A 23,907-nucleotide genomic window follows, 5' to 3' on the forward strand; every position below is an offset into this window, starting at 1 on the left:
GGATAGTAATGCACAAAGAACCTCAACACAAATTGTCTGTGGGACATGCTAGAGAGAGAACTGTTAGCTATCTCTGGTCATAGGAGACTGCAATGCAATGTTTAAGGGGGTATTTAAACAACTGGGTGTGTGATTTAGGGAATGGTCAAGTCTTTGGTTGGACTGGCCTCTCAACAACCACTTCTTTCTTTTTCTTTTGGCTGTGCCTTGTGGCATGTGGGATCTTAGTTCCCCAACCAGGGTTCAAACTTGTGTTCCCTGAAGTGGAAGCTAACCACTGGACCACCAGGGAAGTCCCAACAACCACTTCTTGAATGCTGACAAGTCCCCTTGACTTCTCCATGCTGCTGTAGTTTCCTCAGGTTATATACATAATGTGATGAAGACATTTACCTAACTGAAATGTTGAGTTCGATAATGTATGTAAAAACACTATGTAAACTATAGTGAAAGATCAGTTTTATTATGGACTTTGACTCAGAGAAAAAAGCCAAAAGGATTAAACATTTTATTCAATTTCTAGCATGTTCTATGAGGGCCTTGAAAATAATTTTTCCCTTTTTGTATAATTTCCCTTCTCTTTACTGTTTATAGAACACTAAATTTGGATACTCAAGTTACCAAAATGAAAACTAAACCTGGAAGGGTTATATTTTGCTCCCTCTGCTGGCCTCTGAGGAGAATAACACTACCTAAGACTAATTCAAGATCATCTAAATGTTTATTTTCATGGACTTGACTGTAAAGATGTCATGGCATTCCACATAAAGACAAAAACATAGTTTCAGCTCTATATTATGTATTAGACAATTAAATACAATTTGGTTATGCCTACTTTTTGTTTGTAACAATTATCATAGGATTTAAATCTAGAAAATTTTTTTTGTACAAAGGCTAGCTGCCCATCATTTATTTTTTCAAAATAATTACTTTAAGATTCTGCTGTTTGTATTGATATAGTTAAGGCTGAAATCCACTGAAAATACCCAAACTTGTAATGTCTTAATTTCTTTTGCTACCACTAATTTTTGCAACCACCTAATTTACTACCAAACTTACAAGGTTGTATATACTAATTTAACTGTGAATCATTTTTTTTGTATTCAAAGTCTTAGATTATATATATGAAAACTAATTTATTAAACCTTTGTACACAAAGATGAACATACCTGTATAGCAAGCTTATATGAAGAATGAAGTTACAAAAAAGTAAAAGTGTTATTAAAACGGATGCATGTAAATCATTTACAAAAATACCCCAAATGGTATAAAGCTGCTCATCCCTGATTTTTCTCATTTGGTTGTTAAGAGTTGAAACATGAATTTTAAATGGCTAGAATTTTTTCTTTTTAAAAAGTGATATATTAAACTTATGTACAGGATAATTAGCAAAATGTAGAAAGGGAAAACGATGTACAAAAGACAGATTAAAAACTATCACTCCTGACAGACACTCACAATCCAAAAATAGTATAAACCTTAACAAACTATCTCTAAATCGGCTCCTAATTACCTCCCCCCAAGTTTTTATCAGTGAGAATAAAATACAGTAAACAAGCAAGCTCAGTCTTTCCGTTCTTTAAAAGAGGCCTGACCTTAGACCACAATTAAGCCTTGGAGAGATTTTTTTTTCTCTTTCACATGGGAGGGACAAATAGGAAAACAATTTTACCTGTCCACTTAGTCCTAATTACCAGAACACACAGTTATAATTAAATAGCACTGGGTGCTATGTCAAGCAGTCATTCAGAAGTTTTCTTGTTTTTTTGCTGGTTTCGGGGTGAATTCTTTAACAAGTTTCTTATCCTGAGGTACATTCCAGTAGATTCCGCCATGTTCTCGAATTCAAACGGCGTTATTCCGGTTGCAAACTTGCTCATGTCGGGGATAGCACTGTGGGCCTTCATGGCTGTTGTAGGACTGCAGTCCGCATGAAGGAGCTGCTGGCTGCTCCCTCCATTCCTGACCTCACCGTTTGACTCGAACCTGCCGTGGTCAAGAGCACCTTCGGGGTCTACCTGAGTGGACTCTTCCTCTTCCTTCTGGCCAAGCAAAGCAGTCTCAGAATCTGGGCTCGAGGATTGCTCCTCTTCCAATTTCTTTGCAGCAGTGTCTGGTACCTCGGCCTCCCCTGGCACCTGCTTTTCGGATGTTTTTCCCTCTGGGACAGGGAGGTCAGGGTCGTTTGGACAAGGTGAAGAGGCCACCGAATTCCCAGTTAAAGGTGTGTCTACAGGAATATCCGAATCACTGTTGATGCTCTCAGCCTGCTCCAGGGCTGCCCATATCCGCCTCTGCTGTTCTTCTAGTTCCTCCAGAGTCAGCGCGTCCTCGTCCATAGTCACGGATGCTGTTCTGGTCCGGGGTGAGTCACTGGGAGTCAGCGGCGGGGTGCCCTTGGGGAGCGGAGGAGTGAAGATGGGCGGAGGGGTGCCCCGGGGGAGTGGGGGAGGCGTGCCAGGGGGCAGTGGGGGCTGAAACTGAAAAGCTTCACTGCTTGGGGACCCATGTGGGACCTCTGCATCTGAAATGAGGATGTTGAGATACTGAGTTGTCATACAGCACTTGATTTTACTAGCATTTATTATTTGAACTCACATGAATCCAGAGGTTTGATGGCAAAATAACTGGCTCAAGAGGGGAAAACTGGATCCTCAGATACCACACACGTGCTGTGTGCTCAGTGGTGTCCCACTCTTTGCAACCCCATGGACTGTAACCCACTAGGCTCTTCTGTCCATGGAATTCTCCAGGCAAGAATACTGGAGTGGGTTGCCATTTCCTTCTCCAGGGGATTTTCCTGACCCAGGAATTGAACCTGCATCTCCTGCATCTCTTGCATTGGCAGGTGGATTCTTTACCACTGAGCCCCCTAGGAAGCATACCATCATCATTGCTTAATGGCCTCAATCCACCTGAAAACATCTGCAGGGGGAGAGGTCAGGATCTCTGGTGCCAGGAACTCTAACCGAGGGTAACCTTTAACACGGTAGGAAATCTGGCTGGAAATGAGGCTGCCTAGACTCTCGAGTGGGCGGATGTGGAAGAAGCAGTGGAGGAGGCAACTGGGAAACTCCCTGGCTTATTTCCCAGTTCTGTACCGCGGTCTAGATTGCTCGACGAACTGTGGGTTCACGTGGTCAACTGGTCATTGGTCATCGCTATCTGGGTGTCTCACAGATACAATGGATCTGACCTGTACAAAACAAGGAATCTTTTCCTAAAACTCAGATTCTTCCCCCATCTGTTAACTCGTTCACTGGCACCACCAGTAGTATCTGGTTTAAGTCTCCAAAACTGAAACCTAGTCACTGGAGTCCTCCTCCTTTCCTTCCGCCCACACCCGGTCCTTAGCTCGCTGGGGTCCACCCTTTCACAGCCTGTCATAGCTGCTACATTATTTTGGGACCATTACTGTTGGTCAGGAATATCAGAGTCGTTCCTGCCTCTCGACTCTTCTTTCTTATACTCATCCTCAAACAATTAGTCTTTCTAAAACACAAATCTGGTCCTACTAACCTTTCCATCTCATTAGAAACCCTTCAGTGCCTTGCCATGACCTAGAGGAAGAAGTTCAATCTCCTCTGTACCATATGAGGCTCTCACAACCAAGGACTTGCCTATTTCGACTACATCATTTCTTACAGCTCGGTCTGAACTCCAGCTATCACACTGTTGGTGGACAAACGTGCCGTGATGCTTCATGCTTCTGTATTTGCATTTCTCACTGTCTCGAATGCCCTAACCCTGCTCATCTCACCCTGGTCACATCCCTCAGGACCATCACAACCCTGCGTGACCACAGGTTACATGGTAAACCCAGAGGATTCAGAGAACAAAAGACTAGGGGAGTACACAGGGCAAGGCCTTTGTTCCCTTCCCTTGGCTTTCTGAAAGGATGGACTTTCCTCATGGTCTCTCTTTCCTGGGGGGAGAAGGGATTTCGTCAATTTATACACTTGGGAAGAATAACTGAGAAAAATTGACTCAGTTCTGCCCTTCCTCCTCTTGGGAATGAGCTGCCAAAGGGGAGTATTTTCCACTGTGTGTCTCAAAGCACTGCCCATCAGAGGGGCCAGTCCAGATCCAGGGCCGCTGGGACTGGGTGGGAAGATCTGTCTAAGGAGCCCAGTTGGCTGGCCCATCCGGCCCTCACACCAAGCTTTAAGCCTTCCCACTCAGCTCTGACCGGCAATAGTGGAGGTGCTCTGATACCCAAGGATAAAAGGAAAGATTTACTCTTGAGTTACTGCTCATTAAGAGCTTCCTCTTTCTTATGGAACTCAGCAGCATACAAACTCGTCCCATTTTCTCAATGAAAGCAAAATCACAGGGTGTAACCTACCCGAGTCCAGTTCCATGTCAGCGGGTGAGGCTGCTGCACTGTTTTCCTTCCTCTGCTTCTTTGGACTACTGGGGCTGGACTGAGATGAAGACCTTTTGCTGCTGGACTTCATGCTTGGCTAATGGAGAACCAAACCAAACAGAAGTGAGGTGGGGTGGACAAAGAATTACACTCCATCCCTCCATTTAAACACAATACAGAAAATCAATCCAGGTAACTGGTGAATGCAGTTACCTTTTTCCTTTGGATTTATCAGAAAACATAGAGCGCTTTATATACAAAACAAGAAAAGGCAACGAGATGCCTGTGAGTTACAAAACCCCGTGGATGAAAGCAATACATTTTTCTAAACCACACTCTGAAAATCTATTTACCGCTTGGAAGTTAGAAGTTAGGTAATTGGCAAACACGTCCTTCTGCTGACACGCCTGCATTGGTATTGACCCAAATATCCTCCATTCCTAACAATTAAAAGAGAAGGGAAAAAGAAGTGTGTATTTGGAAAATGTCATGCTCTGAAGAGTCTGCTTACGGAAGGAGAAATGGAGATAACAAATTACATTCCTGCTTCATATGTGACTTTTCCTTTTTGCAGGGGGTGGGGGATAATGAAAATAATAGTGCACTGAAAGCGAAAAAAAACACAACTCTGCCTGCACAACAATCAGGACAGAATACTAAAAGACTACTTGACAAAAACACTTGGGCCAAAAAGATTCTGCCTACTATTAAGAAGTTACAGGCAGTGAGACGACGGACTCTCAGCAGCCTGGCTGGTTCCCATCTACTCTTGACACTAACCAGTATGGCCCACAGACTGTTCCTTGCCCCTTTCTCCTAACTTGCTCACTCATGCTGTTTTCTACCTTCTGTCTTTTCAAACTGAGTAGTAATTGCTCCTTTCTCTCTTATTGCCAGTAACACATTCAACAGTGGCTCTCAATAGGAATCACTTTGGGCTCCTGTGAAACCAATAGACTCTAGGGACTAAGTTAAGTCTAAGTGGGGGAGGGGGTGCTCAGAAATGTGCACTTCTAATGTGTACCCCAAGGGGATTCTGATATAGGCTGGGACTTGGACCCAACTTCCAGAGGCACCAATGGTTTGTACATGCAATTTAGCCAGCTCTTAACTAATTACACATATCTTCAGATCTGTTCATCAGATGCTAAGTTCAGACCTTTGGCTGCTTCTCTACTGCGCAGTCCCTAAGAACAGCTAGAATGCATTTTTTTTTTTTAAGTCATTTATTTATTTGGCTGCACTGGGTCTTAGTTGCAGCATGTGGGATCTAGTTCCCTGAGCAGGGATTGAACCCAGGCCTCCAGCATTGGGAGCTCAGAGTCTTTGCCACTGGACCATGAGGGAAATTCCTAGAATGCATTTTTATTAAAATACCACCACCACCACTACTACAGTTAGTTGTTGAATCCTGAAACATAAGATAAAAGTTGGAAAAGATTAAGTATAGCAAACCTTTCTTGTATCGGAGAAATTTTACTTTGTGGGGGAAAAGAAGGAAAAGTAGGAAAAAGTTATAGTACACGTAGAATGATTAAAGGTAGAAAAATACTTCCCAAGCAATTCTGTTAAACTTACAATACTGCTTCAAACCACCCCATGTTGTTAAAAATAATAATCTTTTAATTTTAGAATAGTTTCAGATTTACAGAATCTAATCATTCTGTTTTAGTTCCTTAGGGCATAAAGTCAGAAAAAACTGGGTTTTCTTTTTGATGAATTCAAGATTTCACTTAACATTCTAGTCAACACAAAAGAAATTAAAAAGTTAACTCATAAGTAACACATTTTGTTGTCGTTGTTGTTGTTCAGTTGGTAAGTCACGTCCGACTCTTTGTGACCCCATGGACTGTAGCACGCCAGGCTCCTCTGTCTCCACTATCTTCCAGAGTTTGCTCAAATTCATGTCACATTTACGTTTTTTTTTGGCCACACTGCATGGTTTATGGGAGCTTAGTTTCCCAACCCAGGATTGAGCTCCCACCCTCAGCACTGAAAAGTGTAGAGTCCTAACCACTGGACAGCGAGGGAATTCTCAACCTTTACTTCTTTATGAGACAGTAATTGCTATCTAAAGCTAACATTTTGAACAATCTACACAATAATTTTATATCCCAGAAGAATATAAAACCAATATACTTACATCTGGAATTCCTCTGGGAGTAGATATATTAAAACCTGGATAGTTTACCAATTTCGAGAGATCATAAGTGACACTTTTTTTTTGCTGTACTTCTCCAGCTTCTGTCTCTCCATCAGCACCATCTATTATGGATCATCAAAAAGGTTAATATTGCTAAGCGCCCATATAAATCCCTCTCTGGACCAAAAGCAGACCTGGAAAGTGCTTATATTTATGGCCACAAAATTATTCTGAGAATGGATTTCATTATAATTTGTCTGAACCACTAAATTAGAATTTTTAAACAACATGGACATACCATTTTGATAAAAATATAAATATTGAAAAACTTGGAAAGTTTAGTTCTTCCATGAGTTGCTTAAAAGTCTATTTTGCACTGATTTTATGATTTGCCTAATGCTCTATTACAGTTCTTTTATTTAAGAGACATTTATATAATGGTTACTATATATGAAAAATGTTTTCTTCTCAGATAGTGCTTTAAACAGTTTATAAGTATTCACTCACTTAATCTTCACAACAACCCTAAAAGGTACTTAACTACTAATACCACTTTACAGATAACAGCAATCCTTGAAGGATTGTTGAGAACTACTTCATTCTTTTTGAAAAGTACTAAGTAAAGCGAACATTTATGTTGCTAGTCCCAGGTCCATATACCTAAGGTAACCAAATGGTTGATGGGAAAGTTTCTCTTTATAGAAGTTTTCAGGATAATAAGCCAAGAAGTAATGAAAGAATGAGAATACAACCACTGTGCCATCCCCAATACTAGATATTGGCAACGTTCACTGATGACTGATTTCACCACCAATTCACAGGAAACAGAGGGACAGAGAAACATAATAAAAGAAAACCATGGGGATGATCAGCAAAATCTCAAAAAACCCAAAAGGACAAAATTCAGAGCTTTGCTAAAAACAAGAAAGGGAACTTATAGATTAAGAGATTTAAGAGACTCTCAATTATCTACAATCATGTGTACAAAGAATCCCTATGTGAACAAACACATTTAAGAAGAGACTGGTGGGGGAACCTCCCTGGAGGTCCAGTGGCTAAGACTCTGCGTTTTCAATGCAGGGGGCCCAGGTTCCATTCTTGGTCAGGGAACCAGATCCCACCAGAACAGCCCACACGCCAGAGTGAAGATCAAAGATCCTGTGTGCTGCAACTAAGACTAGGTACAGCCAGATAATTTTTTTAGAGAGAACAACAGACTTGCAAGCACCTACCCAAAGTGGCATGAGTAATGATAATTTGAATGTCAGCATGACTTGGGGATATAAAATATTAAAAGGACTGTGCTAAATCTACTCTTTTTGGTACTATGTGAGAAGGGGGGCTTGGTAAATGTTTTGTTTTTATTTTAATGACCTAAGTAACATCTAGAAACACTTTCTTTTCTAATTTAGAGCATTAGAGATAATACTAAAATCTTAAAGAGCAATCCTGTTTTCCTTCTCAGGGATAACCACTGTTGAGTTTGCTGTATATTGGTTAAGACTTTTAAAAACTTATTTACTATCTACCAGATGTCAGGCACTGTGCTACATGATAAATAAACATATATGAACTGTGACAGGAAATGAAGAAAACAAACAGGGTGCAGTGATAAAGACTGGCAGGACACGCAGGTGAACAGAGGAGAGAGATGTTTAAATAAGGTGGTCAGGGAAGGCCTCTATGAGTCTAAACCCTAAAATCTAGATGGTTCTTTTCAAAAATATCTTTTACAAACATAACTCCTCATAGAAAATATACAGCATGGTTTCATCCATGTGGGATTTTTTTTTTTTAAGATCAACGGTAGTAGTAGTGGTGGTGGTGTTAGTGCTCAGTCGTGTCTGACTCTCTGTGACCCCACGGACTGTAGCCTGCCAGGGCGCTCTGTCCATGGGATCCTTCAGGCAAGAACAGTGGAGTGGGCTGCCATTCCTTTCTCCAGAAGATCTTTCCAAGACAGGGATTGAAGCCGGGTCTCTCTCATTGAAGGCAGATTTTTTTACCATTTGAGCCACCAGGAAGATCAACGGTGTCATAATGTAAGCTATCCAGAAACTTATCTTTTAAACTTACTGATTAAGAATCTTGCCATGGGAGCTCCATGAATTTACTTCATTTATTAAATTCTACATGGATTCTACCCCCTAGATCTACCACGGTTTACTTAGTCATTCTCCTTTACGGCCTTAATGTTGTTTTAAATATATATATATTCCTAAAATTAATTTATTTTGGCTGCGCTGGGTCTTAGTTGTGGCATGTGGGATCTAGCTCCCCAACCAGGGATCGAACCCGGGTCCTCTGCATTGGGAGCACAGAGTCTTAGCCACTGGACCACCAGGGAAGATCCCTTAATGTTGTTTTTTATTTTTCACTATCATATTCAATGCTAAAAAGTATCTTCATATACATACATTTCCTTGGGCACATGTGTGAATATTTTTCTAGATACCTAAGAGAAGTTCTAGATTATATTAATAAGAAGGTTTATTTATTCTAACTTTTATAGATCTCCTGGCAGAGATGGGTCATATTTCTGTTACCATTACTGAGAAAGGCAAGAGTTTATGAGGTCTAGCTGGAGGGCTAATACCTTGCTAGGTAGTCACTGAGCAAGTCCAGATAATTACTTGATAACTCTCAATGAAGTTTTAGTTCCTTCCTTGTAAAACAGAGGAAAATCATGATATTTTTTAGTTAACTCAGCACACACTAAACAAGACAGCCATTCCCATTCTATTTTATTGTGATTCTTTAATTAAAAAAGAGAGAAACAGAACCCTTAAGATGACTTATCTAACTGAACATACTATACCTTTCCCATCATAAAGCGCAAGCCCCGAGTTCTCCAGTTCGGCCTCTTTGAGCCACCCTGGTGGGTATCCTAGCTGGCGCATTCGATATATAAAAGGTGGAAGACTCTTGTCCGTCACACCCAGTGCATCCTGGAGTTCCTCACTGAGTAAAAACAAAAGAGGAAGAAAAAAATACTGTATTCTTGTTTGGATGAAAATACACACTGTTCTAGTATTTTAAAACACTTCCATGTCCTTAGAGAACAGACTTGTGGACACGGCAGGGGTGGGGAAGAAGAGGATGGGGTAAATGGAGAGAGTAGCATGAAAACATATACATCATCACACGTAAAATAGATAAGACAATGGGAATTTGCTACATGACTCAGGGAACTCAAACTGGGGCTCTGTAACAACCTAGAAGAGTGGGATGGGGTGGGAGGTGGGAGGGAGGTTCAAGTGAGGAGACATATGTATACCTAGGGCTGGTTCATGTTGACGTATGGCAGAAAACAACACAATATTGTAAAGAAATTATCCTTCAATTAAAAATAAATTAAAAAAAAAAACTAAACCACTTCCATGTCTTATATTACACAGCATGTGGCACAGCAGTGCCTATCAATCACAATACAGTTAAGTCCCCTACATACGAACCTTCAAGTTGCGAACTTTCAAAGATGTGACTGTGCCTCAGTATGCTAGCTGCTGTAGTGTTAACTACTGTCCTTTTTAAGGTACTGTACTATAAGATTAAAATTGTTTCCTTTATTTTTTGTGTTAGTTTTTTTACGTATTATTTGTGTGAAAAGTATTAGAAACCTATTATGTTATATACACCCAATTGTGTTAGTTGGATACCTAGGCTAATTTTGTTGGACTAACGAACAAACTGGACTTACGAACGTGCTTCTGGAAAAGAACTCCTTTATATGTAGGGGACTTACTGTAGATATATTTTTTGGATTAACTGATGTACCTTTTATGTAGAGACTTGTGGGAGAACACTTATATCCTTATTATTACCCTGAAGATACACAGAACTTGTTCTAAACAGTGGGGACATAGAAATGACATTCTAAGGTAAAATGACACAGGTACCTAATAACTCCTGGCTTAAATCTTCCAAATCTCTCTTCTACTTCTTCTGCATGATATCGCTGCTGAAAACTCTGATTGTTTGTTTCACCATAGGCATCCATATACTCTTTTCTCTTTTCGCTTATTCGAGCAGCATTTCGAGGCTAAATCGTAATGTGTTTGGAAAGAATGGTATCAAGCAGTGTAGAAATATTTCAGAAATTAAATAAACATAAGCACTTTTCCTAGGTCAAGCACACAGATTATTTCAGTTTTAATGCATAAGGAGCAAGTATAAAAGAGACTGGATAGTTTAGAAAAATAAGCAAGGAAGAGAGGCAGTCCTTCAATTTCTTATTACCTTGGTACTATCACAAAGTTTTTAAAATAAATTGTCTAAACATGAATTATCATCATGTTTTATTCATCTCAAATAGAGAGCACTGTAATAAATTTTTTTAAAATAATGTCTTAAAACTTACGTACAAATTTGGAAAGATTTAAAAATTAAGGACTACAGGAAAGGAAGATAGGAAGTTTCTTCATATTGCACAATGCTATAGATGCATTGAAAATATTAGAAAGCTCTGGTTCAAAGATTTTTTTTTTTTATATGAGAAAAATTTACCATTGGGCAATCTTTCATTTGATGCTCTTCAGAACCACAATTGAAACAGTGAGGCTTTGGCCTATTTGGTCAAAAAACAAAGATTTTGACAATGTAAATAGAAATATCAAAGCAAATCAATAAAATTCTGTGTGACAGCAACGTGTATCAGAGACAAGAAAGTACGCAGATCACCAATTACTAATATCTGCAGAAATGACCTCACTTTCACCTCCTGTCCTAATGAGTTACACAAATATTACTTTTGATCAAGTCTTTTAACCAAGAGCCCTTATGTTCCTGACTGATCTGTTACCTCTGAATTTTGTCAGTGGCTGATAATAGAAGGATTTGAGGCAAACAGATTATCGTATTTTCCTTCAGGAAATTTGGAAAGGGGTAGATGGTTATAAGACAGCAATCAAAGACAGCAGTAATTAATCCTTTCCACCCACCCAGGCACATCAGGCCTGAACCAATGAGTTGTAATATGATTGACTTAGAAATTTACTCTACATCTATGTACTGAAATCCTGGTTTAATCTGTTTATTTATAGTAAGCCGGTAATATTAACTTTTCAAGCTATAAAGAGTTTATGGTTTTGGTTAATAAAGAAGAAGAAGAAAACAAAAGCAACTCCCCACACAAACCTTTTTGCCTTTACTTGTATTTCTTGCCCTTCTAGAGAAACAATGTGGCTGAAGACTTGCTGGTACCTTTAGTGAGTTTTATTAAGGAATAGTTATCATAGTCTGCACAATTTGGTTTTTTTTTTTTTTTAAAGGTGAACTTAATGGCAAGATGCATAAAGATCTTCATTCACTATGTAGGATACTTGGGTATTTCCCATCCTTCCGTAAGCTGAGGGTTTTCATTTAGTAGCGGTTGCCCCAATTTATCAAGGCAAAAATTAGTAAAATACAGGACACTTCCTACAACCTGCAGAAAACAAGTCAAAAAATATTGCTATTTAAGCAGAAAAAAAAAAAGACATTAGATACTGTAAGACTATGATTAATTGTTTTACCAACTTATTTCTGGATGATGAAATTATTACAAATAATAAATCAACTCCCTAGTGAAGGAGTCACATCCTGATGTGTCAACAAAATCTCCATCACTGAATTCCCTGACATTGCCTAGATCATGGAGTTTTTCCTGTCGGATCGCTGTCAGGGGCACTCCCTCCAGACTTAAAGAGCAAAAATTCGTCAACAATTCTATTTCCCATTTCTTTGCTTCCTTTTGTAGCAAGATCCTCAGAAAGCTGTCTGTATTTCTATAGTCATTGTTTCCATTTCCTTGTCTCTCAATAGGAGAAAAATTTCATGCAAATTTGGAAAAATTTCATACAGAAAAGTTGGAACACCCATGAGCCCTCATCTAGATTCAACGATGGTTAACTGACATTTCTGTGGGCACATCGCTCTCTCTACACAAAAACATACTTTTTACTGAGCCATTTTTAAAAAGTAAGTTGCCACCACTCTTACCTTAGTCTAAGCTATTATTTGTTCCTGCTTGAGACTAACAACTTCCTACCCGAGTTCCAGCTTCCACACATAACCAGCTACAACACTGCACCATTCACAACATGGCACCCCTAAATACTTCAGTATGAGCCTCCTAAGAATAAGAACATTCTCCAACAAATCATGATACCACCGTCACACTTGAGAAAACTAATAACACTTTATATCATCTATATTCTGTCTGTGCTGGGAAGATGAAGAGCCCACAGATCTTACTGAGAAGATTTACAAGACATGGACACAACTTTGCATATGTGATAAAGGCTACTATCTGCAAAGGTATCATGTGAGATCACCCTATAGAGTGCCGAGTGGCAAGACTAGGACCAGTGAGTACAAGAAGCACATTTCAGGTTCTCAACTTTTAGAGTGGAAATTTCTATCAGAGATGTGAAAAAATGAAGAAGTATGTCTCATTTTTTTTTTTAAAGTGAATTCCATGTTACTGAGAAGAGTCAAAAAAAAAAAAAAGACCAGGATGCTAGCTATCAGGGCTCTTTAAAGAAAGATCCCTGACCTTGAACTAGATAACTTCATCTCCCTTCTAAACAATAAACTTCTGGGATTTAAGGTGGCACCTGCCTAGGATGTTGCACACTTATTAGTCTAAATTGTGGTATGTCAATGGCACATGATACTCCATGAACATGAAAACTGGTCTTCCTTTAATGGAATCTAGGATTACATCATCTTCTTTAAAAACTTTTAAGTTGCAAAATCATACATGACACTGCACTGACACTTCTGACTTTTGCATAGGTACCGAAAGGCCTACATATAGGCTCATCTTTGTTCAACATCTTCTGTTTTTCACCCACTATATGAGTCTTTCAAATATTTAACATTTCCAAGTTGCCACTTGTTATACTCGTTATTTATCCCTCTCAGATTCACCCATTTGTAACTTCCACAAACATGCTTTCTATATTTTCATCCAAGTTCTTGAAAATGATGAGTGGGGAGAGGATGATGAATAGGTGGAGTAAAGAGAATTTTTAGGGCAGTGAAACCACTCTATATGAAGGTCTAATGGCAGATGCATATCACTGTACAAATCCATAGACCATACAGCACCAAAAGTGAACCTTAATGTAAACTATGGACTCTGGGTAATAATGATGTGTCACTGTAGGTTTATCAATTGTAACAAATGTACCATCTGGTGGGAGATGTTGATAGAGGGGGAGGTTATAAATGTGTGGGGGCAGGGGATGCGTGGCAAATCTCTGTATGTTTCACTCAATTTCTCTGTGAACTTGAGAAAAATATAAAATCTATTAAAAAATATAAAATCTATTAAAAACTGCTCTAAAAAATATAAAATCTATTAAAAAAAAGAGAACGAACAGAGAGGATAGTCAGGAGAAAAATAAAGTCCTCTGAGGAATATCTATTGTACCCCTAGGTCACAATGAAATAGTTATTAAAAAGCAAACTATAATATTTAGAAGGCTGAAGCCTACACTGTCGTTTACAACAAATTTAAAGAAAGAATGTGTGATCATTAGATGACACGTGACTACATCAGTTTACCATTTAAATGTTACCCAATGGACAGAGGCTAGGAAATATATCTGCAGAATTCAAAACTAAAGCGTCCAAACTTACACTAAAAGCTTCCTTATTATTAACGGCACTGGATTCTTCTACTTTATGGTCCTCTTCTAGCATAACACTGGATGGCTAACACAAAGAAAAACATAAGTTACAAAAGCTAAACAATTTTTAACAACTTTAAATTTCATAATTGAATCTGAACACACTCCCTTTATTTTCTAATACATACCATTAAGGTATATAAAAGTTTGAATTCATTGCTGTGATAATTAGGGGGAGTTGAGAAGTTAAGCTAGGTAGGAAAGTTTATGAAAGCTATTTCCCAAGTGGGAAAGTTAAAAAAGATATAAAAGATAGTATCTTCTGAAGCATTAGCTTACACTATGACTTTTATGTTAATAAATATTAATTATGGAACTTTCAACATTTAAACTGACAAGACAGGTTTTATCTTCAAATCAGATTATCAAAAATTTAAAAATATAAACTTGACATTGCTGGTCAATACTGATACTCAAGCCACAAAACTCTGAAGTGTTTCTTGAATCAAAAATTAAATAACATTCAGTATGGTTTTTATTGTTAAATGTATTCTGTTCCTTGAATCTTTAAATAAAAAATATTATATATAATAGATGAAAACTAAAGGTGACAAAAATTTAGCAAATTAGAATACTCCATTCTCCAACCTCTGAGGATAAACAGCTAAAGATCCTTATTTGAGAACCTTTACTTACCTTAACTTTTAATTAAAAAAAAAAAGCCCAGAAATCATAATCCTGATTTTCTTGAGATAAATTTATGCCCTAATAGTCACACAGTGGAATCTCTCAGATTTCTTTGGGCATGCTACTGATTTTTAAAAGTAGAGGGGAAAGACAGGATGATATATGAACTTCTTCATTTTAGGAAAAAAACAAACAAACAAGAAAATCCATTTTTTATAGTCCCCAGAAAGAGAGATTTTTTCCCTGGCCTAAAATTAATTTTCTGCCCCAAACCATGTGTCCAAGTTAGGGAGTGGTGCAGGGGGAAAGGCTTTGAGTGTAGTCAGGTGTGAATGTCATTCCCTAAGAAAAGCAGTCACAATCCAAAAGAAAGCCCCATGGCTGCATTGGTCAGATTGTGGAGAAGGAAGCTGGGTTGCAGGATGGAAGGCAAACAGACAATCTCAACAACCATTTTGGTTTTGATTCAAGAGGATCCCCAGAGCCGCCTAATAATTGGCAGTAAAACGCATAACCTACTATCTTAAAGTCTCTTAAGTTTGAAATACCTGGGGCAAAAGATTAAAGGAAGTCTTTTCCACATCATTTTTCTGCTGTTCCTCAAATCTTTTTACTAAATTTGATACAAATTCCTCTATTTCTTGATGATATTGCCTGCATAAGAGGACAAAATGGTCAGAACCCAGACAGAGTAAAACACTGACTTGATTGAAGTCATGCATTTTTAGAAGATGGCATGTGTAAATATTGTTATTTTGTTTTTCAGAGTTTATATCAAATCACTAACTCTTTGTAACAGTCTAATCTATTCCTTAGCGGAAAAAAAACCAACCACATTTTTGCCAAGTTAACAAAAGGATGATGATAACCTAACATAGTGCCTAGCATGTAACAGCTGGCAGATACTTACACAAAGACTACATGGATTTATAAATTTTACAAACTTAATCTGTAAATATATAACACATGGAAATGGTTCAAAATTCAAAAGAAGTAAAAGAGTTAGTTACATAACAAAAAGCCCCCCTCCTACCCTGTCTCACAGTCACTTATTTCTGCAACACACACACAACCAATGCATTCAGCTCTTCCACAGCCTCTTCCCACAGACTCTTTCTGCACACACAGGGCAACACCTATGTAAATATGACACTAGAGGAAAAAAAAAAAAAGACCAAAATGCAATGCAAGAAAAATGACCGAGGTCTATGTTCTCCAGCTCTCCAGGTCAAGAACCATGTTCATCAAATACTCTTCAGTGCTCAGTTCAGAAGGGGCCAAAAGAGCCAAATACCTCTTTGTGGACTTGATGATCTGTCAGGTCTCTTTAGCTCTGACATTCTAAGATTTCTGCAGGCACATCCCCAGGTGAGTGGTGCAGACATTAAGATTGTCAGGAGGGACTTCCCTGGTGGTGCAGTGGTTGAGACTCAGTGCCCCCAATGCAGGGGGGGCACATTCAATCCCTGTTCGGGGAACTGAGATCCTACATGCCATGCAGCGTGGTGAAAATTTTTTTTTTTTAATTAAAAAAAAAAAGGTCTGCCAGGAGCTTGAGTTAGAGGCTGACTCTGATGGTGACAGTAGCCCTGGAGTCCCATGTGCCCAGCACCGTGCCACCAGCTGCAACACCCTACGCAGCCGCAGGTTCCACTTCTGTGGGATAAAGTAGCCAATGGGTCTGCCATGCAGGTAACACCTATGTATGCTCCCTTTACCTTGCACAGCATCTAAGATAACAACATGTGATGTGGGAGGGGGCAAGCAACCATCTAAAATGTCTATGACCATGCTTCAAGCAAGGCATAGGTCAAGGCCTCAAACCATTTCAGAACATACTAGCAAGCATCGTAGGAAAGCACTGAGTCATCCTAGACCCAAGAATACTGAAAAGTAGCAAAGGTCTAGTTTTGCTATTCAAAAAAAAAAAATCACGTGGTAAGTTTTGACCATAGCCAACAGGGAAAACTCAGCTCCCTGATTTTGGTAGCAAAATGATGGCAGCAGTGACTTTTATTAGTGGCTATCTATTGGGGTCTTCAGGCTTCCCTGGTGACTCAGTGGTAAAGAATCCACCTGCTAATGCAGGAGCTGCAGGTTCGATCCCTGGGTAGGGAAGATCCCCTGGAGAAGGAAATGGCAACCCACTCCAGTATTCTTGGCTGGGAAATCCCATGGACTGAGGAACGTAGTGGGCTACAGTCGATGGGGTTGCAAAGAGTCAGACATCATTTAGTAACTAAACAACAACAACACTGGGCTCTTACAGGTGCTCATTTAGTTACCTAAAACGTAGTTACTATTAGTGTCCTGTTTTCCAGTAAGGAAACTGATATGCAGAGAGGGTCAGTGACCTCTCCAGGTTCACATATGTAGAAAGCAGAGGTAGCCAGATTCAAATTCAGGTTTATATGACTGTAAAGTCCTGGCTCTTATCATGATTTCATAAATTTTAAGTAAAAGAATGCAGATGGTATATATACAGCTGAAAATAGCATATTTATACAAACATTGTATCATAAACACATTAGCTCATTATATTTAGGAACGGAAAAATTACTTACTTTGAAATAACATTGTTCATAAATAGAATCTGTAATAAAGGTCCATCTAACTTAGTATTGTTCACCAATATTCCACTAAAACAGAAGTTAAAACATATTCTTAGAAGACATTAAAGTAAAACTTGCATATGTATATATAAACACTGAACCTTTATCATTTCTAAGTACCAAAGATCATATATTTTACAAATAAGATCAAGAACCACCAGGAACTCCGGTTTTCACCAGTTTTACATACTTGAACAATTTTATAAAGATTATCTTTTATTTTACATATATATTTTAAATATTTCATAAAAAATTAAAAGCTGCAGTTAATCTTTCTGTTTTCAACCAAACAGTTTCTTTACCTAATGGCTATTTGTTTACAAATTGAGGAGAGGGAGGAATCAAATAAACCAGCAGGTTACAAAGAATATATTTCTGAAAGAATCGGAGTGAATTTGGCTTGGAAATATATAGGAAATGGAAACACTTTATAAATAAATGGGTAGACTCTTTTTGGAGGGCAGAGCACACTGCACCAAACATCTGGGATCCAAAATTTTAAAGTAAAGATGTAAAATTACACTATTCCTGGATGTGACTTTCAAATACTGGAAAAAACAGAACTAGACTGCAGCCTTGAAATCGGCTATATATTCCTTCAGTAACCTGGGAGTAGCTGTATCTGATTCCTCCACACCTTCCTCAAATCCTTGCACCTGTACAGCATGTGAAATCAATCAATCTGTATGTGGAACTGCTCACACCAAGTAGAAAAGTAAAATTAAAATATGAAGACATCCAGAAACTTGTTTCAATTTGCACAAACTTCAGTTAAAAAAAAAAAAAACATTGTGGGCTTCCTTGGTGGCTCAGTGGTAAAGAATCCGCCTGCCAATGTAGGAGGCATGTGTTCGATCCTTGGTCCAGGAAGATCCTATATGCCATGGAGCAACTAATCCCACGCACCACAACTACTACAGCCCAGGAACTGCAACTACTGAGCCCTTGTGCCACAACTACTGAAGGCCGAGCGCCCTAGAACCTGTGCTCCACAACAAGAGAAGCCACCGCAATGAGAAGCCCACACACTACAACTAGAGTAGCCCACAAAGCAACAAAGACCCAGCACAGGCAAAAATAAATAAATAAATTAAACTATCCAACAAAACAAAACACCATATTTTTAAAAACCACACGCAATTGTGTGACTCTTGATTGGAGTTCAGTTTGAGCAATCAGGGATAAAAACATTCAGTTGGGGGAAATCTGAATATGGTTGAGAAAGTTATTAAAGAAATCATGCCGGGTATTAGGTGTGATCATGGTGTTGTGGTAATACATGCAAGTTTTTAGAAAAAAGAATACATGCTGAAATATTTGGGGTAAAATATGTATATGTAATTAGAAGAAGGTAATATGTCAAAATATTGTTAAATCTAAGTGATAAAAATGAGTATTAATTATACTATTCTTTCCACTTTCTGTACATTTAAAATTTTCATCATATAAAGAAGAAACAACAACAAAAACCAACTCACAATGTTTACTGGCTAAAAGAAAGGCACTTTGATATGCATGTTGCAAAAATAAGGGTTAAATCAAGACAAATGGGGTACAAATTTTATCTAAATTTTTTTCTTCCTTGGTTTTCTGTAGCAAGTTCTGTCAGTCTCACAATGTGGAGAACCCTAATTCTAAATAAATAAATAAATAGATAGATAATTCCTTTTTCAGGATACTCATGCTTCCTTCTTACAAATTGGCAAAGCCTATATTGCTATAATCATTTGAACTCAGGTGATTATAACCCACTTATAAATAAATATTCAATGTTCAAATGATCGACTCTATTACAAAGCATGCGCTTGTCTCAATAAAATATCTCTACACATATCTCTACACATCTCTACACATATAAAAATTATGATTTGTTTTTTTAGGAATCCTATTCACATTCAACACATTTACTACCTAACCAAAAACAAGTGTAGATCCACAGAGTGTGCTCACATAGACAGGAAGGAAGGTAGGGCAAAGAGAAATTATTTTTTAGACATATTCTGAAATATGTTTAAATTCTAAAAGTTTAGTCACCAATGTAGCAGGTTACTTCAGCTGGTACCAGGGACAAAAAATTCCACGTGAAACTGCATCATGGCGCCCCAAAGTCTGAAAGCCTTAACATACCACTCTGTGTAATAAGTTTTTTTTTTTTTTTTTTTTTTTATTAATAAATTTGTTTTAACAAATATTTTCGATTTAGTGACTACTAAATAAATGTACACTAAGAAATTTCGGGGCCTTCCTGGTGGCTCAATGGTAAAGAATCCACCTACCAATGCAGGAGACACGGTTTGCTCGCTCGCTAGGGAAGATCCCACATGCTGTGGAGCAATTAAGCCTGTGCGATACAACTATTTAGACTGTACCCTAGAGTCTGGAAACGGTAAATACTGAGCCCCCCTACCACAGCTAATGAAGCCTGAGCCCTAGAGGCTGTGCTCCGCAAGAGAAGCCATGGCAACGAGAAGCCTGCCCACTGCAACTAGAGAGCAGTCCCTACTCGCTGCAACTAAAGCAAAGCTTGTGCAGCAATGAAGATCCAGCATAGCCAACAAATACATAAAATTACATAAAAAATGAAATATCAACATGTAATTGTCTATTAAAATTAGATGACTGAAAGCAAATTTACTCACTGTACTTTTTTCAAAAGCAACTCCTTTCTCTTCTTCTAAAATGTATCTTGCATTATTTCTATTTACAGACACATTTTAATTGTGTAAATCTTCAGCTAGATCTTCTAACTTCCCAGAAATGGTCATTGAATAGAAACAACGTGAATAGGTGGATAACTTGCCTGAAGATAACTTGTTCTGAAGATTAAGTAAAAAATTCTGGTTTGTGTTTCACAGGTATTTTCACCCAGTCAGTTTCAAAGTTTAATGCGGTTATGAGAATTCAAATTTTACCCTCACAAATTAAAAGTAAAGTATCATTACTCTGATTTCTTCAGAGTACATAGAACAAATAGAAGCAATACAAAAATCCCAAATACTTTTTACAAAAAACCAAAAACCTATGATTAAATATTAATATCAGGACAAAATAAAAAGTACATTATAGTGCAAATTCAAGATCTCATACCTTGGTCGAGTCAAAATGTTCAATTTTCTTTTAAGTTCTTGATGTTATTACTTGTTAAGGAGTATAAGCCCTCATTAAACAGAAATAAGATCATAAAATTCAACTACTAACCTCACTTTTGATGTCAATGTTATAAACATGTTACAAAAGTTAAAAGACAAGTATTTTGAGGATGACACACTTACTGACCTTTTCTGTTGCAGGACTAGTATCTGGATCTAAAAAAACTAAAATACATACCCTTCCAACATGGTATTTCTAACACAGGGTCATGTAATTCAAAAGAGACTAACAGACTGAAACCAAAAATGCTATTCGGACAAGGGTGTACCGTCACAAGTTAAACAGCCACTTAAAAAAACGTTCCAGGTCAAAAGCATCATAACTCAATAAGGTAAATGCAGCATAACAAACTCTAAGAACTGAAAAATCTAGGATGGAATCTATGAATGTTCACTGCCAAATCCTTTCAACTTTTCTGTCTTTTGAAATTTTCCACAATAAAATGTTCAGGAAAAAGGCATTATGAAAAAAATGGCTTCGAAAACCTTAAAAGATGCTTTACCCACCCCTTTCAGGGGTCTTTACACTAGAAAAAACTTCCTGAACCAAAACTGTAAGCTGAGTAAAAATAAATAAAAAATTTTAAATAAGTTAACCCCCACCCGCAAACACCCTCTAAGAACGTATAAACATATTAACACATTTTGCTAGAAAGCCTGTGGACTTGTAACTAAAGTCAAACGGAAACTTACTGGGCGCGTTTTCCCTAGAGCTCTGCAATGCACATTCCACACGGAAGCTGTTTCAAAGTGGAAGAACTTTCAAATGAATCCCCAATGGTTACTAAGCAATGAGCCATTTCTCTGTGCATGCCTCGACTCCTTAGGGACCCCCAACTCCACAGAACAGGACCACTAACTTTGGCCCCGCCTTAAAGACACATCTGCGACCGGTCAAAGTAGCCGGTATCGCCTAATGCACCACATAGCGTGACTGCATCAATTTACACTGGTTCCAAAAAAGGAGACCGGATAATGGCTCAAAAGACGGGAAGAGACGTGGTGAAGTCTACAACGGAACAGTTTAAACAGTCCGGAATAACGCTAACAACCCGCCCCAGACTCGGGGACGGGAAGAGCGAATGAGGTCCAGGAGACAAATCCCAGAAGGGGAGAGGTCTGCGCCGAGGCCTCGAGGACAGCTTACGCAACCCGAACCCTAGATTCTCAGGCTGAATTCTGGCCCTTGTGGAATTTCCGCCCGCGCCCTCACGGCGCGGGCCCCACCACACGCCCCGGTGACAGGGCCCAGCAAGCGGGAAGGATATTCTCGGCGCGGAGCTGCTCGATGGTTTCCTCGCACTGCCGAATCCGTTCCCGCAGCTCCGCGTCGCCAGTCCCATTCTCGTCCTCCTCGTCGCCGTCGTCGTCCTTGAAGCGGGTGTGGACGGGCTTCGGAGTCGACTCCTCTGGGTGGTCAAATGCCTCGAACAGCTCTAAGTCGCCAAAATCCACCTCCGCCGCCATTTTGGGCTGTGGGAAAGATACGAGAAGAGGCGGAGCCGGCCACCAGGCCGGAGGCAAACGTTTTGTTGGGCGTAACCGCTCTCTAGGGCCCCCACCGCGCTAAGCCACCCAAGTAGGGTTTCTTCCAAACGTAGGCCGCCGAAGTTGCACAAGGGGCGGGCCAGTCCTGTGAGACTACAACTCCCAGAATGCAGTGGCGTCTCCCCTACCCACTTCCGAGATGCTCGGGAGCATGGCATTCTGGGATATGTGGTTTCTAAGCGACTGTTAACTCATTGTTTGCATTGCATACTGGGATTGGTTGTTTTTAACGTGAAGAAAGCCGAACCAGATCAGAAAGTGTTACAAAGTGAGTTGTCCCCGTTATGCCTCAAAAGCAGGAAAAAAAAAAAAAAAAAAATTAGAGCACGATGCATGGCTTGTCACAGATTCTGGTGTTCGTGCCAAACAGCAATAAGGAACTCCAGTTTTGCCACAGACTACCTTTTTTGTTCTTGGAGAAGCTACTTCAGTTGATTGGACTTCTTTCACTTTTTCATAAAAAGCTAGCTTGATTTTAGATTATTTTAGATTTGTCCCTAGAAGCTTTTGGTGGTGTCTTTCTTTCAATCACTCACTCACTCAACAACATTTATTTACCGATTTCTGTGTGCCAGGCACTGTTCTAGGTGCTGAGGATGCAAGGGTGAGAGAAATAGAAACAGCCTTGCTTTCATAGAGGGTGCAGTCTAGCAAAAGAAACAAAAGTGAAAGTCGCCAAATGGAGTCCAACTCTGGGATCCAGTGGACTGTAGCCTGCCAGGCTCCTCTGTCCATGGAATTCTCCGGGCCAGGATACTGAAGTCGGTAGCCATTCCCTTCTCCAGGGGGTCTCCCAAACCAGGGATTGAACCCAGGTCTCTCGCATTGCAGGCAGTCTTTACCAACTGAGTCACAAGGGAAGCCCAAGAATACTGGAGTGGGTAGCCTAGCCCTTCTCCAGGGGATTTTCCCCACCCAGAAATCGAACTGGGGTCTCCTGCATAGCAGGCGGATTCTTTGCCAGCTGAGCTACCACGGAAGCCCAAGTTCAGTTCAGTTCAGTCGCTCAGTTGTGTCCAACTCTTTACGACCCCATGGACTGTAGCATGCTAGGCCTCCCTGTCCATCACCAACTTCTGGAGTTTACTCAAACTCATTGTCCATTGAGTCGGTGATGCCATCCAACCATCTCATCTGTCGTCCCCTTCTCCTCCCACCTTCAATCTTTCCCAGCATCAGGGTCTTTTCCAATGAGTCAGCTCTTCGCATCAGGTGGCCAAAGATGGGAGTTTCAGCTTCTACATCAGTCCTACCAATGAACACCCAAGACTGATCTCCTTTAGGATGGACTGGTTGGATTTCTTGTTGTCCAAGGGACTCTCGAGACTTCTCCAACACCACAGTTCAAAAGCATCAATTCTTCAGGGCTCAGCTTTCTTTATGGGCCAACTCTCACATCCATACGTAACTACTGGAAAAACCATAGCCTTGACTAGACGGCAAAGTAATGTCTGTTTTCTAATATGCTGTCTAGGTTGGTCATAACTTTTCTTCCAAGGAGTAGGCGTCTTTTAATATCATGGCTGGAGTCACCATCTGCAGTGATTTTGGAGCCCCCAAAAATAAAGTCTGTCACTGTTTCCATTGTTTCCCCATCTATTTGCCATGAAGTGATGGGACCAGATGCCATGATCTTAGTTTTCTGAATGTTGAGCTTTAAGCCAACTTTTTCACTCTCCTCTTTCAATCTCATCAAGAGGTTTTTTTAGTTCTTCACTTTCTGCCGTAAGGGTGGTGTCATCTGCATATCTGAGGTTATTGATATTCTCCCAGCAATCTTGATTCC

The 23,907-nt window shown here is 39.4% G+C and overlaps 1 protein-coding gene and 1 non-coding gene across 17 annotated transcripts; both read right to left on the reverse strand.

Annotated features, from left to right (window-relative positions):
• Positions 1-442: 442 nt before the first annotated feature.
• Positions 443-22,283, reverse strand: ZCCHC8 (zinc finger CCHC-type containing 8). Of its 16 annotated transcripts, none has more exons than XM_081540152.1 (15): positions 22,254-22,283; positions 21,842-22,046; positions 20,512-20,554; positions 17,377-17,451; positions 15,361-15,466; positions 14,136-14,210; positions 11,831-11,934; positions 11,646-11,711; positions 11,016-11,076; positions 10,409-10,551; positions 9,328-9,470; positions 6,510-6,631; positions 4,720-4,806; positions 4,346-4,463; positions 443-2,524 (listed from the first exon to the last, which is right to left on the reverse strand). In XM_081540152.1, exons 1-15 carry the CDS (start codon positions 22,272-22,274, stop codon positions 1,743-1,745), a joined length of 2,151 nt encoding a protein of 716 aa, XP_081396278.1. In that variant the 5' UTR covers positions 22,275-22,283; the 3' UTR covers positions 443-1,742. The 16 variants fall into 16 exon arrangements, with proteins under 16 accessions (XP_081396278.1, XP_081396285.1, XP_081396284.1 ...); XM_081540159.1 differs by adding an exon at positions 20,064-20,240 and having other exon boundaries at positions 21,840-22,262; XM_081540158.1 differs by lacking the exons at positions 21,842-22,046; positions 22,254-22,283 and adding exons at positions 20,064-20,240; positions 21,267-21,754 and having other exon boundaries at positions 20,512-20,581.
• On the reverse strand, positions 8,784-8,856 carry TRNAG-CCC (transfer RNA glycine (anticodon CCC)). The gene has a single exon. It is a non-coding gene; the product is annotated as a tRNA-Gly (tRNA).
• Positions 22,284-23,907: the final 1,624 nt, after the last annotated feature.

This window comes from Giraffa tippelskirchi, chromosome 11 (assembly GCF_054371585.1).
Source record: "Giraffa tippelskirchi isolate mGirTip1 chromosome 11, T2T-mGirTip1v1.2.pri, whole genome shotgun sequence".
Classification (NCBI taxonomy): domain Eukaryota; kingdom Metazoa; phylum Chordata; class Mammalia; order Artiodactyla; family Giraffidae; genus Giraffa; species Giraffa tippelskirchi.